The sequence below is a fragment of the Castor canadensis genome, chromosome 9 (assembly GCF_047511655.1).
Source record: "Castor canadensis chromosome 9, mCasCan1.hap1v2, whole genome shotgun sequence".
NCBI classification, from domain to species: Eukaryota; Metazoa; Chordata; class Mammalia; order Rodentia; family Castoridae; genus Castor; species Castor canadensis.
Window position 1 is genome coordinate 113,179,049 of NC_133394.1, and position 16,386 is coordinate 113,195,434.

The following is a 16,386-nucleotide window of genomic DNA, read 5'->3' on the forward strand; positions in this document are numbered from 1 at the left end:
ATGACTGAGCATGGTGTCTGATACACTGTAAATATTTGCTGAATTTGACTGAACTGAACATAAATTAGTACAGTTCAGGTCTTCTGCACAATATCAATAAATGACATGCCATAACAAAAATAATTTTCAAAACTCAGTAAAACTCTGGAATGTTAACCAGGAGTGTTTATTGACAATGACGTAACAAATGGTCTTCATTTAGTTTTGTGTGTTCTACCTGGCCTATTGGTGTGCATTTATAATCCCAGCACTCAAGAGGCTGAGGTGGGAGAATGGCAAGTTCCAGGCCAGCCTGGATTACACAGGCAGACCCTGTCTCAACAACAACAAATAATTGTGTGTTCTCTATTTTTCAAAAATTTTCCAATACATACTAATTTTATATATTTTTTAAAATCTTAATACAATGAATAGGAGACACGGGACGAGAAGAAACTTGGTCCAGGGGACCCATCCAACTCACCGGGCACATAGATATAAATACCCCTTCCCTCAACTTCATTTTCTTCTGTCTGCGTGTGGTTGTAATAGCAAGTGTACAATCCAGTGTGGGCTGCCGAGGCCCCGACCACTTCCAGCACTGTCACAAAAAGGCCACTGTTGTTCTCTTCATTTCTGATTTCCACTTTGGGGTCCTCTTCTACAGACATGGGGTACTGCCAGCTCACTTCACTCTCCCCAAAGCATCTCAGAGAAAAGGATGAATTCAGCTGCACAACCTTTTCATTTTCATTTGGAAGGATAGAGGGTAATGAGAGCTGGCAGAGGATTAGGCTCGGCCCTGTAAAAGGAAACACGCTCTGAATAGGACGCAGCCAGAAAGGAGAGTCTCCCCCGGAGAGCTGAGAGAAGCAACAGAAGCAGCTTATACAAACAATGACCATTTCTACGCAAAATCCGTTAGCCTGGATACCCATGAAAGACCCTCCATTATAACAGCCACTGCATCTGCTGAGAGCAGCTAGTGTTCCAGAGGCCTCAACAACCCCCAAGTCCCCCAGATGTGCCCCTCCAAACACTCCAATGGATAGAGGACGTCTGATTCCCATTCCATATCTCAGACTCTTATGTGTGATCATAAAATATCCCAAGATGGCATGAGCTCCAGCACATATGGCTTCTTTATCACTCACATGCCCTGCAGAAGTTTCCTGTAGCTTAAGAAAAGGGGGTGACATGAGTCCAGGGGCAGGGAGATGGACTGAACAAAGTGCACAGCAGATCTGTGCTTGAGAATTGCACAACTTCTGCTTCTTACAGCACACCCCCATGCCTCTCTCTAATGACTTCCAGAGGCCAAAGCAGGATGATGTGGATTTCAATTCACCAGTAATAAGTAAAGCCCAAGAGCAAAAGCTCCCAAGTTCATCCTAAAGCCTGAAATTTTAGTCTAGTTTCCCTCATCAAAGAGACATTGCCACTCAATTCTTAATTCATGATTGATCTTTAATCTCCCTCGGACCCTAATGTGGGAATTCCACCCAACTTTAAAGGAATTTCTCAGAACCTGGATGAAAACTGAGAAAGTCTGATAAACATTTTCAATAAATGGTTCGTGGTGCCCTCCTGATTCTCCAAGAGCCAAACACGTCTGTCGATTACATTCCAAGCCAAGGGTAAATATGGCACCAAGATTTTCAAGCAAGCATCTTTTATTAGGCAGGTATGATGTCCTGGGCAAGAATGTTCTGTTCTTCATTTCCTTTGAACAGGCTTCAATTTCTCTGATCCACGCCTACTGGAAGCCATGCCCAGGAAAGAAAGAGGGCAGTGGACAGGTTTGAACTATTACAACAAACCTATCAATGGCCTGGAAACCTTTGTTTTGAAATGGAATTAATGCAATACAGCCAAGGGAACAGAAGGTCTCTGATCATTCTCGATAATCCTCTATTTCGTCTCATGGTCTTTGACCTATGTGCACAGAATACAGGTAACAGACCCAGAGAGCACAGGACTCAGAAACAATGCTCCAGTGCTCCCAAGGGCAACGACCTGAGGGGATGGAGATACATACCTGTGAGGAGACAGCCGAAGACCAGGAAGGCCTGGCGGGACGTCCCCATAGCTCCGGAAATCTGCAAAAGTCAAAAGCCAAACAGAAACACCATTAGCCAATAGAAAACAGCCGTGAGTGTGGTTCTCTTCATGCCTGCACAATGGACTTGAAGACTCGTGGCTGAAGCAGTAAGGCACTGACAAGGAAAGAATCAAATAGCGATGGGGATCCTGACACCATCTGAGGGGAAAGTTGACTGCCTATGGCTTTCCAATTCTGAAAACCTGGGGTGTTCACAAGTGCCCTTTAGATGGAAGGAAGGAGGGAGGGAGGGAGGGAAGAAGGAAGGACCGTGATGGATTTTTTTCTCAATTTTTAAACTAGAGCAGTGTTTACTCCAACTAGGTTGCTACTCCCTTCATGTTTCAATTCATCAAGATGTCACATCCTGCTGGGCACCAGTGACTCACACCTGTAATCCTAGCTACTCAGGAGGCAGAGATCAGTAGGATCTTGGTTCAAAGCCAGCCCAAGGCAAATAGTTCTGGAGACCCTATCTCCAAAAAACCCATCACAAAACAGGGCTGCTGTTTTGTGGTAAGATCAAGCGGTTGGAGCGCCTGCCTAGCAAGCATGAAGCACTCAAGTCAAACCCCAGTACCACCAAAAAAGAAGTCACATAGTCACATCCTCAACAACTTTCAGAAAACTTGCTTAGGCTAGAACAAATCTTTTCATTTTAATGGTAAATTGTTATTAGGATCTAGAGTTTCTGAAATTCTCAGCCAATGTCACCCAGAGGCGGCCTTTGTGATACCCAGGCACACACCTGGATGCCCCCCTGGGATCAGGAGGCCTAGAAAGATTGGGACAGGGCAGGAACAGAGAAGCTGGGGAAACCAGAGGAGAGCGCCTGCCCAAGAAGCAGAAAACAGAACCAAATTCTACAGAGGCTCGTGCTCATCTTCAAATTAAGGAAACAGCACCTGTAGAAACCACGTTCTTGAGTCTCTGACTTCCTCGGGAAGTGGAGAAGGATTGAAACTGAATGTCCACAGAACAGAAGCAGGGCAAGGAGTGGACAAGAAAGGAAGGGAGGGGAACAAAATGAAGAGGGAAAGAAATGAAAGAGGGCCCTGTTGCCTTCCAAACAGACCACTAAGGGTCTATTCTAGCCAATCTTGAAGAGACCACTTTCCCTAGGTTCCCTCTTCAGGTGCCCTTGCTCATTTCTTTTCCTTCACTTTCCACATGAGGTCTGGGGAAAGCACTCTCACTGATGGCAGGGAAAAGGAGCTACACAGGGCTCGCAGATGTTGGGACCTAAAATGCCCACCCCAGCCGGGTGCCAATGACTTACCCTGTAATCCTGGCTACTTAGGAGGCAGAGATCAGGAGGATCACAGTTCAAAGCCAGCCTGGGCAAACAGTTCGCAAGACCCTATCTCAAAAACACCCATCACAAAAAAAGGGGCTGGTGGAGTAGCTCAAGGCCCTGAGTTCAAACCCTGAAAAAAAATGCCCACCCCCACCCACACTCAGTGTGGCCTGGGCACACAAGAGCTTTAAGCTAACATAGAAATCAGCACCTGTCCTTGGGCCTGGGACACACTGGGTTCCACTGCACCCCACATCAGGCAATGAGAGCTGGTGGGGCTTAGTCTGCCCCCTCACTGACTCTGGACACTAAGATGTGTGTAGAGGACTCCTTCAGTGAGACATTTTTAAACATTTCAGGGGCTCAGTATATACCTTATTTGACTCAAGTTGTTGTGTTTTGTTTTTTGGGGGTTTTTTTGACAGTACTGGGGTTTTACTCAAGGCTTCGTGCTTGCAAAGCAGGTGCTCTGCCACTTGAGCCACACCTCCAGTCCATTTTGCTCTGCTTATTTTGGAGGTGGGGTCTCTCCTGCTATTTCCCCAGGCTGGCTGAAAACCGAGACTCCCAGATCTCAGCCTCACAAGTAGCTAGGATTACAGGCGTGAGCCACTGGCACCCAGCTAGTTTGAGTTGTTTTATGTTTGTTGGAGAGGACCCAGTAGATAATAACCTAAATGTAGATTTTAGTGGTGCCCAGTTGCAGAAGTCCAGATTCTGCTCCATTGAATTCTATCAAGAAAATTGAGGAGGAAGAAAGACAGCTAGTTGAAAGGTGGAATGCTGGCAAGAGGGGACAATGGATAGAAAAAAAAATAAGAGAATGAGAATCCACTATTTACTAGGCCAAAGTTTTTTTATGTGTTTGTTAAGAATAACCCTGTGTCATAGTTGATTTCAAGAAGTGGCAGTTGAGGCCTAGAGAGGTTTAGCAAATGACCCAAAGACACACAGCTAGTGACAGAGCCATGATTTTAAGGCTTTGTGAGATTTTAAAGATGTATGACATGCAAAACCAATGCTCTCTCCACTCCACAGCAGAGTCTTTTTCAAGGAAGGCCAGTGTTCCAGCCCCGTCCCTGTCCTTCTGCACCCCTTACTATTTTCTGACACAAACTGGAGCCCTCTTTCCTTCTTCATCCCTCACTATGGGCAAAACATAATTGCAGTGCTGAGACCCAAATGCAATTCATTTGATGCTGGCTGCTTGATGGCTTCTGAGGATCTTGGCAGGTGCCTGGGGGGATGCAGAATTTCTACACTGCTGCAGTGGCAGACGCAGGGGGCCCCAGAGCCAGGCTGGCCGCCTGGCTTACCACAATTAGCAGTAAGGGCCTGTGTGTTTGTACACACAAATATCAGCCTCCCACTGATAATCCACTTAGTGAACTTCAAAGCAGCTTCCAGCGCCAGCTTGACGTCTTGGGTTTTTATCACATTTATATCCTGTATTTCTTTGGCAAGACTTGCCAGTGATGTATCTTTCCAGCATTGCTGAATGTAAGGGCTCCCTGCACTTACAGAGCAGGCTCTGCAGAGCGTTCTGCGCTGGCCAGGCCCCACCATATTTCCTTCTGTGTGTCCAGATATGGTGGACCTGCTGCCAGGGAGGATTATTTACTGACATACAAAGTGGGCAATGAAAACAGGGCCTCCAACCGAGCGATAACCGTGTGAAAACTGAGCATCACATGTGTTTGCTTAAGATTTCAAACTTCTGTCTCTGATAACGGCAGTTCCCTGGCTAGAAATGCAGGCGTGTTGGTGACGTTTCAGGCCCTTACTCGTGAATAACTGCCGAGTGTCTGCCCATGGGAGGGGATGGAGAACAGCAGGAGAGAGAGACTCCACCGAGTGAGGGTTTTGCCATTCCTTTGCTTTTCTGTCCTGGGAGTAAATGCTCATTCCTAATTAGTTATTCCCACCCCGGAGCACATCCAAAAAGATGTGCACATCTTAGTAATTGAGGTGACAAATTATGAGGCTGGTGGCACTGTAAGTCCTGCAAGACAGAGCTCTTTGCAAGGAGGCAATGGATTCCAATCAAATCTTTTTTTAATCATTGTTTCTCTCATGCCAATAACAGTTGGCCTTCAGCCTCAATCATCCAGACTCACAGCTCAAATAGCATTTGCCACAAGTTAGAGAAATAACAGAAAAGAGCTCTCCGTCAAGTTCACTGTCAGGCAGGGGATGCAGTTTTCCCCCATTCTCTCTAGTCCTCCTCCCTTCCTTTCTCAGAAGCACAATGCAAATCACATCAGAGGATTCTGACCCCAAAGCTGACATTTTGTCCATCTCTCTGATCCTCAGACTGGTAACACCAGACTTGCTGGCTTGCGCCACTCCGTAGTTTAATTGAAAGTGCCTTGGTTTTCATAGAGAATCTTTTCCTGCAGACTCCTAAGATGTGTTAGAGGACAGCAACACCAGAAGGTTCTTTTAACTCCTCCTTCCTAAGAAAGGCCAGCAATTCACTCACACCCTGTTGTAGCTACGAAGATTTTGAAGATGAACCAATATATTCAGAAACAAATCTGATCATAGTCTCTCTGTCTCTCTCTCTCTCTCTCTCTCTCTCTCTCTCTCTCTCTCTGTCTTCCCTTTCCCTGTCTCCTCCTCCCCGCCTCTCACAGAGGTTTTATGTAGACCAGGCTGACCTCAAACTCACAATCATCTTGCCTCAGCCTCCTGAGTCCTGGGATTACAAGCACACACCACCACACTTATTTGTCATTTCTATTTAACAGTATGCCATCTCGTCCCCCGCAAATGACTGAAAAGTTACTGAATGTGACTTTATAACAGAAGACAGCATGCTAAGCTACAGAGTCACAGGAAGCAATGCAAGGGCCCTACTTCCAGAAGCGAGAGCCCATCATTCTTTTCACAAGACCAAAGAACCAGCATCCCCATCACCATGGACAATGTGCATCCCACTGAGGAACCATTGACTATTGAATCTCACCCCACCCTGGCATGATTAAAGACCACAGGAGACTCTCACAGTCCCAAAGCCACTGATGACCTCAAGATTCAGGTTTTTGAGGTCTGGTTAATTTCAGCTCTCCTAAGTTAATTCTAACTGTGAAAATTACACATCTTGTTTTTTCTGTAACATTCTACTAGGTCTCATAATTTCAGCCCAGGCAACCCAAGCAGGTCTGTGTCAATGGCAACATCTCTGTTTTGCAGCCACCAGTATCTCCCAGGACCTGCACCTCACCAGACCCTGTTGTTTTGGTCTCCAGGAGCCCATTAGACATTCCGGTGCTGGGTGGAGGCTAGAGTGCGTTTACATGGCAGCATTTTATGGGGCAATCTGAGCTCATAAACCTTTCTGTCTTCCCTGCACCAAATATTCAACCACGGAAGCAAATGGCACTTCCATCTGATTGTCACTAAACTAATGCGACTCCAAATAGAGGTAGTGGCTCGCACAACAGAGCCTTGGTTTGTGGTCACCAAGCAGGGCTGGCATACTAAATCTCCTCACTTATAAATAGGAATACTTAAACACCCGCCCACCTTCCTCACAGGTCTGCGCTGACCATCAGATTTGGTGGGTAAACACTCAGTTCATGTACAAATGTAAAGAATGAGCAATTAAGACGAAGGGCTGGGGGTGTGGCTAAGTGGTATAGCGCTTACACAAAGACCTGGATTTGACCTCCAACACCACAAAAAGGAGGAAAACTACAAAAATGTCCATAAGATAAAGGTTATTCGTCCAATGGTTATTGCAGCTTCATAGGACTGTAAAACCAGCTATCACCTTCGTGTTCCCAATGCGGGGGGGGAAGGGGGGAAGAAATACATCTGGCCTGATGTCACTACTTTGCAATCTCCGGGAAGCCCGTACTGAGGGTCTGGCAGTCCCTCAGAGTGGCCAGCAGATGGCAGTGTTGGTCCAAGGACGAGCGTCCGGGGTTCACCGAGATGCTGGCGCCACTGCAACCTATTCTGTCCTAAAATGTCCCAACTGTTAATTTATAATCGCTCTTTCTTAGATGGTATTTTCGAGTTTCGTGGTGACCTAGGTTGAAAGCTACAGCGTGGAAGCAGAAATAGCAAAACTGCTGTCTAAAATGCCTAAATCTTTTTGGGGCCCCCAAGAGAATTCAGCCCAGGACAGGCACCATAACCATCACCTTCATCACGATCCACCAGGACAACGCTTGCGAGGCATTCCGGAAGACGATGTCGCCCCGCGAGGCCCCCAAAGTTTCAGCAGGACCCGCCACTAAGATTTTGGAGAGCCCACGCTCTCGCCCTGGGCGCTTGCGCGCCTCCAGGCCGGGAGACCACCTCTGCAGCGCGGAGAGGGGGCCGCCACGCCGTTCCCAGGCCGCGCTGCCCAATCTGTTCGCATGCCATTGTCACCCCTTATAAACCCGCCCGGCAGGGACCCCGCAGCCCGGCTGATTGGAAACGACTGTTTCCCCTTGCACAATAACGCAGGCTCGCAAAACAAACAAACAGCAACAGGCAGCCGGCGCGACAGGGGACGTTGTGCGGAGCTGGAGTGCACACGGCGGTCACTGTCCTCCAAGAGCTTGCGGGGCCGGGAATCCTCCACCTTTCTCCTGTCCCCCTCTCCCCAACTCAAAAAAACCTAAGTTTTAATGACGCCCCAACTCTTCAACCTAAATCCGGGCTCGCCCACCCAGCGTCCCCCGGGCCCCTACAGTGCCTGCAGGACGCCTATTCGAGGTTCCCAGGAGTCGCAAATGTGACCGGGGTGAGTCCAAATTCTGGGGCCCCTGGGCTGCGCTCTACAACGTCGACGCCGCCTGCCCGGGACTGGCGGGATGCGGGGCGCGCGCAGGGAGCTCGCTAGAGGGCGCGGCAGCTCCGCGGATCTTACCCGGCTGGCTCCGCCGCTGCCCGCAGCTCAGGCTCCGGGTCCCCGACACCGCTGCGGGGATCGCAGCCCGCAAACCTTCTCCCGGAGGTCCCGCGCTAGCACCTTTGCGCTCCTGACCCCGCCACACCCACACGGACACGGCGTGGGCCGCTCCCCGTCCCGCCTCCTCCACGCCCTCCAGCAAGCTCGATCACCCCGAGATGGGGGTGATGCGGACCAGCTCTGGGATCCCACGCCCCTGCCCCAGCGCTCCGGAGCTCAGAGCTGCAGAGGCTGCCGTTCCCCAAGATCCAAACTCGGTGTTTGCATTGTTTTCAACTGAGACCTGCGACGGGATGGGCGGAGTGGAGGGAGAGGGGTTGGGTGGGGAGGAGGGGGCGGGTTAGGGTTCCAGGCGCGCGCCAGCGCCTCCTATGGGCGCGAGAGCCGCACCGCCGCCCACCGCCGCTAGCCCAGCCCCATGCCAGCCCGGAAGGCTGGGGCAAACCCAGCCTGCGCCCCTCACCTTTCAAAAATTCCGTCTCCTTCAGTGCCTACCTTGCTCGACGCTAGCCTTTGCCGCGCTGGCCCCGCGCCCGCCCGCGCCCTTCATCCTCTTTTGCGGGGGAGGGAGGGAGGGAGAGAGAAGTGTAGTAGGAGGCAGGGAAGGTGGCGCCCCAAGTCCGAGGCTTTCTTCTATTCCCTCCTACTATCTACTTTCCAACCCATTCCTGGTTCGCCTTTGGTTTAAAACAAAAGAAAATGCCGCCAAGCCACTTCAGCAAAAGACAAGCACCGACAGAGCCCCGGACTAGAGTGCAGTCGGGAAAAGCAATTTGCGCCGACCCTGCATCCCGCGTTGAGAGCGACCCTACAAAATCCCCTCCGCCCCTCCTCCCCAAGGCTGATGTTGCGGGCAGACCCCGAGTGCCGGACGTGAGGGACGCAGAGAGCCGCACCTTTCAGTCACCTATCCAGCTTTTAGCTCCTTCTCCAGAATCACCACTTTTCCATTAGCAACGTGTAAACTGGACGCAACTCCCCGAAGTCCAGAGGGAGTCCCACCCACCGAGGTCTGCAGGCAGGCGCTGGCCACCACGTCCCCAGGACGCGCGCCGCCCACTGCCTGTCCCCAGGAGGCAGAAAACTGGCCCGCCTCGGCGCCAGACGCGTTTGCAGCTGGAAAGCCCAGCCCGATGCCCCTCCCCCTGCATCCCTCCCCAGCACGCGCCCCGGGAAGAAAGCAGCCTCCGGGCCGCGAGCCGGGACCCCAGGCTCTTCTGCTTCACGTCCCTGCCGATCTAAGGACTGGGAGCAAAAGCCGCCGGGACGTCGGGGGCGAGCGACGAGTTCTCGCGCCCATCACTCCCGGGGACTAGGTCCAACTGCACGCGAGTCAACCCCAAAGCAGGACTGTGCAAGAGCTCTAAAGCAGGGAGGGACCGGGGTGTCAAAGCAGGACCGGACAGGCCCCTGCCTGCTGGGTTGTAAAAGAAGTCCCCCTCATCAAAAGAGCTGTGGAAAGGAGGAGGCTGAGGAGGGGGAGGGGATGCCACACCAGGGTCCCGGTTGGTCGAATAGGGAGAGGGGTTATGTAAAAGCCCCTGTCAGCGCGGCTGCGGATAGGTGCTCACTACCAAGGGCGCCCCTTCCTTCCCTCCTCTGGCCCAGGGCCTCCGGGTTTTGGGGTGTTCGTCCGGTGAGATGTGCTGCCGAGGACTGTCGTGCCCCGTTTTCTCTAGATGCCTCTTCCTGCTCCAAAAAAAGCTCCCTGGTTCTGATCCGAAGCAACCGAAGCTAGACAAGTCAGTCCAAAACATTGAGCAATTTCGGCCACGGAGCCAAAAAGCCATTTCCCACACCGCCCAGTCCGGGGCTTTTCCAGGCAGCTCGGCCGGGCGCGGGGAGGCCCGGACACGATAGGGGTCCCTCCCCAGCCTCGGTTTCCTCCCATCCTCGGAGATGAACCGAGTGGCAAGTTCTTCCAGGCACTTTCCCGCACGTCCTAAGGTCTCAGCGGGGCTGAGGGATCGTAATGCGGGACAGGCAGCGCTCTGGCTGCGGGAGAGACCGACAGCACATAAACAACCCAAAACTTCCTTTCTGGCCAAGGCGTGACGCCAAGTTCCTGGCAGCTCCCGCACACCTGGCCGGACGGCCCTGGCTCCATCGGGCAGCTTACTCGGGTCGGACCACACTCATTTTTGCAGGGAGCTGGCCGACACCCTTTCCAAACAGAACCACTGATCCCAGTCGTTCCAAAGCCAAGTGGACGCCGCCCGCTCCCCAGGCGCTGCCGGGAGGAGTTCATTTCACGTGTAGGGACAGAATTCCATGGGGACAGACCGTGGAGGAAAGAATACAGACGCCGGCGCTTGGAGAGCAACAGAGAAAAAGGAACCACTGGAGTTGATGAAGCAGCGCCCTGGTGAGCGTATGCGGTCAGTGCCACGCACCTCGGTGCGGGAAAGGAGCGCCAGGGAAAAAAGAGGATCCAGGGCTCCGGTGCTAGGAGGAAGGGGTGAGGACGGTTTGCCTCTCACCTTTCTGTCTTACCTGCAACCACGTTCGTCCGCTTAGAGTTGTCCCTAACTTCACTTCTCAGGAGACCTTGCCTTTTTCCTGCTGTGGGTGGGACTGAGCAGCAACCCGGCCCCGGGCGCTGCAGAAAAGATTCCACTGAGGAAGGCGGTGAGCGCAGGATGGGGGTGGGGACCACCGCGCACAATGAGGGCCCCTCGTATTGCTGCTCGGAATTCCTCAAATCCCAGCTGCTGGAATGCGAGGCAACAACGACTTCTTCACTCGGGGCCAAATGTGTTTGTCATTACTCCAGATCGCTCGCCCGCGCCGCAGCCGTCGCCCCCGTGAGAGGCGCGCAATCCGAGCGCACTGTGGGGCGGGCACCCGCAGTTCCTCGCACCTAACGGACCTGGCAAACCTCTCCAGAGCTCTCAAATCCTCACCCAAGCCCCGCGCTCCTCTGCTGGCCCTACAGCCACCACCGCCGGGCAGTCTGGCCCCGGTTCGCACCAGGAGCAGCGCCGTCCAGTAATTACGCGCGCTCGGCTGGCGCCATGTGCACCCGGCTGGCACCTCAGATCCGACCTCCTCCAGCCGAGCCCTTCACACCTCCCCCGCCCTCAAACCCCTTCCCTTGCCCCACTCGGCGCCCTTTCTCTCCCCACCTCCCCCGATCCCACAGCCGTGCTCCACACCACAGGCTGCAGCGCTGTCCCGCCAAACCGCGGGCAAGGAATGAAAATACTCATTAAAAACCTGTCGCCTTCCCGAGCCCACTGCCAAGAAGAAGGGCAAACACCTCTGCCTCCACCCCCCAGCGGTACTTGGTGTTCGTCCCAGTATCCACGAATACCACCCCACCCCCGAAAGAGACCTCAAAAATGTCAGCCTAAACAATTTCTTTGGGAGGCCATAGGGTTGTTAGAAAAACACTGCTTTTAAAAATAGGTCTGGAAAAGTGTTTTTTTTAATCGCCAGACTTTCTAACTCTATGGTTACCCCCCCTCCTCTGTGCCCCCGACCAGAAGTTTGTTCAGAATAAATTACACTTCTGGACACACAACTGGAACTCAATTCCATTTTTTTCCTCATCGCTCAAAGTTTGAAGTTTTTTCGCGTCTTCCAGTCCAGGACCTGATCAAAGACCCCTTAGAAACAAAAATCATTTTTTCCTCTTCCTTACCTTCTCCTCCAATGTCAATCCACAATGAAAATCCTATACATGGAGTAAAAAGTACGTCCAAGGCCTCCAAGCCTCTCCTGAAGTTCCCGTCTCTATTTCTCCCCCTCTCTCCCTAGCTCCAACTGTACTGGTCTCAAAAACCGCGTTTTGTAATTGATTCAATGTTACAGTCCATCCTTCTAAAACTGATCATTTGCTCTAAGTAAATAGCTGTCAGGAAATGAAGCCCCCCCCCCCTTGGCCTCTTCAAAATAAAAGTTTCCCTCGAAATTCCAGCGCTCAGAATCTTCCAGTCTCCAGACTTCGCCTTCGCGTTTTGCTCTTACGCAATCAGGGGGTCCAGTCCCAACCCCCAGACTTCGACAACAACTGGGGGGCGGGGAGAAGCAGACCAGATGGGGTGGGGGTGGCTAAAGGGGGAGGTGTTGACGCTCTGCCGGGAAAAAGGTTTCGTGAAACTACAAACAGCTCCGTCATTTCCAGAATGAATTTGCCTCCCAATTTGGGTGATATTTTTCTGCGCTCCTATAGTTTTGTATTCTCTTTGAAAAGAAGAAAGAAAGAAAAAAAAGGACACGTAAAATTGCTTTTAGTGCCCACGGAAAAAATAAATCTGGAATCGAAAAATGTCTTTTCCTTAGAAACTCCTGACCCAAGTAGAGCTATGGCCTTGGGGAGGAATCTCCGAGCGGTTGCATGGTTTTGAACTGAGGGGTCTTGTAGGGAAAGTGCCCGTGTTAATCCTTTAATGGGATTAGGAAACCATTGAGTTCAATATGAAGATGATGGGTTTTTGAAAGACTGGACGGAGACGCAAGTGATCCAGGGTCTGCGTGCGTTTGGAACGTTCTCTCGAGAACGACCTTTACTCCCTCAGAACCACTTATCTTGTCGTGCCTTTGTTTTCGGGGTTATCTGGGAGAGGTTGCCCTAGCTTCTATCTCGCATACAGAAAAGCTCAGGCTCGCGGGTTTAAGTGTCTACAGCAAGCTCGCCACCTCGGCATCTCAGGGAGAGGGGTTCCTTTTGATTCTCCTTGAGTTCGGTGGGGCTGAGTGAGTCCAACCCTCTGAAAGTCCTGGAGTTCAGAGAAGTGCCGCAAACCCTGTGCCCTAGACACAGTTTGGGGATAAAAACGATCCTGCTCACGAGGGAAAGGGGGCGCTGAAGCTCCAGGAACCAGACCTGAGCGAAGTGGGGCTTCCCAGGGAGAGCGGGGGAGGGGAGCGCGTTCGTAGTCCTTACTCTCTCTCATCTTGAATTGTTTCGGATAGGGGGTTAATCTTCTGCTCTCCTCCCGTAGCCCACTATCCCTCACACGACCCCACTCAAAATGGGCAGGGTGACCAGACTGAGACTGGCACGTCGGAGACCCAATACCTCCCTCGTCAGGAGGATGGACACAAAGCAGGCGGGGGAAGAGTCACAGAGAAGCACTCCAAACAGCGCGGTGCTGTGCGTAAATGGACCGGATCGTTGGGGTGTCAGGCTCATGGAAAGGGCTCCTGGGGCTGGGCTAAGGGACCTGTCCCCCAGCCCTTCTGCGCACTCTCCTCTCGTGCATCTTCAACTCGGTGACTGTGGCGCTCGCTATTACTTCCACATGTTCCTGCAGGAAATCATTGAAGGCAAATATATGAACAGCCCCTTGTTCGGAATGCTAACAGGATACCGTAATGTTTGTAGATAATGAACGGCGACTAATGACCCCACACACACACACCCCACCCCCCAAAAAAGAGAGGGGAATAAAAGGCAAATCGGGTGCTGGCTTTCATGCCGGTATTAAAGTTGAGTTAAGAGTTTTTCTACCAGTTAACCAAGAGACGAGGCAGGGAGCCTTGCCAGGAGGGCCCACTGCACGACACGACCAGCTCGGTCACACCGCCGAGGTCTTTCGCACGCAGGGCCCCAGCGTTCCCCGCCCACAAATGGTAACTTCACAGTTCATTTCAGAGCGGTTTAAAGGGGCCCGAGGAGCGGGCGGCGCGGGGGTCCTCAGGAGTTTAAAGCAGAGAGCAATCGATGAGCCAGAGAGCACCCAGTTGTCCTTCTGGTAGTAATTACCTGCCTAATTTGAATGATGCCTTTGTTATGATCATTAACAAACATTTGCTAAAGGTTTCCATGTGTGACATTTTCCTAGGTTTAAAGGCCTGGGGAGTTGAGTCTGGGGATAGCGCCCCTGTTGGGGGAGGGCGGCTCAGGGTAGCAAATGGTTGGGGGAAGATTTCGCAGAGTCTGGACAGAGCAAAGATGAAGACAGGTCAACATCTGCCTCCCCTGCAAAAGCAAAATAAACGCAGTGGTCAGGAGCAAGCTCCGGGCAGGAGGCCCTGGAACCCAGGCGGTTGGTTTCTTAAACCCAGTCCAGCCCCCGCAGCCCCCGCAGCCCCCGCCCCTCCCACTGCTCATAGGCGGGTTTGAATCCAGCTGTCTGCCCTCCACTGTCCGGGGCCTGGGGAGAGGTCGGGTCTGCACCCGTCACTCAGCCCTGGACATCAGGGGAGGGGGCGACTCGAGCTCTTCCCTGGTTGTTCTATGATCCTTTCAGATTGCTCCCTCGACGCCCGGGGTCCTGGGTGGTCTCGGAGTCGCTGCGGGCAAGAAGAGCTGCTGGCCGGGGAGGCCTCCGGGGTCCTTTCTCCCTTTTCTGGGCTCCTGCCTGGGGCGCCGTGCGGGGACCGCCCTGTGATCCTGAAAGAGGGGCCTACGCCCGCCTGGGCCACAGTGCAAAGGACCCAACCCGCTCCTGGATTTCAACCTCCTGGGGTTTTTTTGTTGTTTCTTTCCACTTGGGGTTTAAGATTCTCTCCAAACTGGAGTCCAGTGGGCTGCAACGGAAGGGGAAGCAGGTCCAACTCCCGACCTGAGCAGGGCCGTAAAGTTTGCGGAAAGGGACAAGGGAGGGCGGCGGTCCTGGCCTTGGCCTTGCGCCTCAAGGCCCGCGGGCGACAAAAAATTATGTGCAAGAGTGTAAAGACATGCAGTAGATGAGCTAACCTTCAAAGAGAAGGTCCAGTACATTTTTTACGACCACATCAAAATGGTCACTGAGAGAAACGAAATCCCGCCCTGTCCTGCATCTCGGGCTGTGACGGTCCCCAAAGGGGTTAAGGCCGCGCCACACCTCGGGCTTTCGTGGGCGTTTCCCGCTGCGATGTTTTTGTGTCTTTTCCTCCTCTCCCCAGCTCCACCCCACCCCCAAAGCTACTTTCCTGGGGAACTCTGAGGTCCTTTTGCTGAAGACTTAAGGATGTAACAGCTATCAAAGCCGTCAGTTGTGAAAATCACATTGTAACAAACTTGTGAATTTCTTTTAAATGAAGGTGGTGGGCGGGGCGGGGCGGAGAAGGGGTTGTTTCTGGCTTCTCGGCTTGAAAATGAAGGACCTTTTGGTGGTTGGCAAAAGGAAATCAGCACTGACTGCGCCTTCTCTCGGCCTTCTCTGTCCCTCTTAACTCCTGGCTCTGGAGGAGCTGCCTCCCCGGGCCCAGCGCAGGGGCCCCGGCGGCGAGGGCTGGAGGAGGCTCCGACGCCGCGCGCGGATGTGCGGTCCCCGCGTGGAGACCGTGGAGGGCTCGGCCCCAGCCCTGGGTCAGTGGCTCGCTTGCTCACTCGGAAGAGCAGCCCGAGTCTTGGAGGAGTAGGAAAAGGAGTTCTCCAAACGGTCCAGCGGGCCTGTGTAATCTGGGGTGACTGTTACCCTTTCTCCAGGAATCCTCGCCCACCTCCTCTTCTTGGTGGTTGCTGGCTGGATCGAAAGGAGCAGCGAGTCTCCGGGGTTTCCTGGGGTTCTTTCCAGAGAGCAGAAGAAAGCTACTCCCAGCGATGGTGACCCGGCACCCTCTCTCTATAGAGTTCCTAACCCCTCGGCCTGTTTATGGCCCTAACAGAGGACCAGAGCTTGCCTTGCATTCCAGCCCAGCCCGGGTGGGCCTCACAATGCTGAGCCTGGGACAGATGTGGCAGGACTGAACCCCCTGGATCTAGCTTTTTGGTGCCCTTTTCCTCGGAAGAGAGCACAGCTTCCTCCTCTATCCCCTCTCGTCTTTAGGCCTTAGATTTTTTTACTTGCTCTTAATTTGAAACACCATGTGAGGGGTGGGGGAGGGAAGAAGATTGGGAGGTCTGCTCTTTATTAGGGGCCTCAGCCATCCAGCCTTCCAGCACACAGCTGTGGCTGAGGAGGCGAAGGAGGGCTGGCTCTGTTTAGGTCGGCCTCGCTGAAGAAAGGGCCTTGTCCTCTGTAAGTCCCAGGAGTACAGCAGAGCCCTGTGAGGTTCTTTTATTTTTAAGAAAGCCTTCAACAGAGAGACATTGTGAAGTAGAAAACTAGTGAAACCTGGGTTCTTCGCTCATCCATTAAGATAACCCTGCACAACTCACAGGATTATTTCAGACTGGATCATACCCAAAGTAAATAACGTGGCTTATATTCAAATTTATATTCTATA

At 52.5% G+C, this 16,386-nt stretch overlaps 1 protein-coding gene across 4 annotated transcripts in view; it reads right to left on the reverse strand.

The window, feature by feature from the left end:
• Positions 1-12,168, reverse strand: part of Pdgfra (platelet derived growth factor receptor alpha) — a 47,306-nt gene extending 35,138 nt beyond the window's left edge. Inside the window, exons 1-3 of one of the 4 annotated variants that reach the window (XM_074042224.1) lie at positions 11,930-12,168; positions 2,018-2,078; positions 464-781 (exon numbers count right to left, since the gene is read on the reverse strand). In XM_074042224.1, coding sequence (XP_073898325.1) covers positions 464-781; positions 2,018-2,066 — 367 coding nt within the window. In that variant the 5' untranslated portion in view covers positions 2,067-2,078; positions 11,930-12,168. Of the gene's footprint in view, positions 1-463; positions 782-2,017; positions 2,079-8,244; positions 8,545-9,182; positions 9,332-10,779; positions 10,996-11,929 lie in introns of those variants that run through there. The other 3 variants (XM_074042227.1, XM_074042225.1, XM_074042226.1) reach the window with 3 other exon arrangements.
• Positions 12,169-16,386: the final 4,218 nt, after the last annotated feature.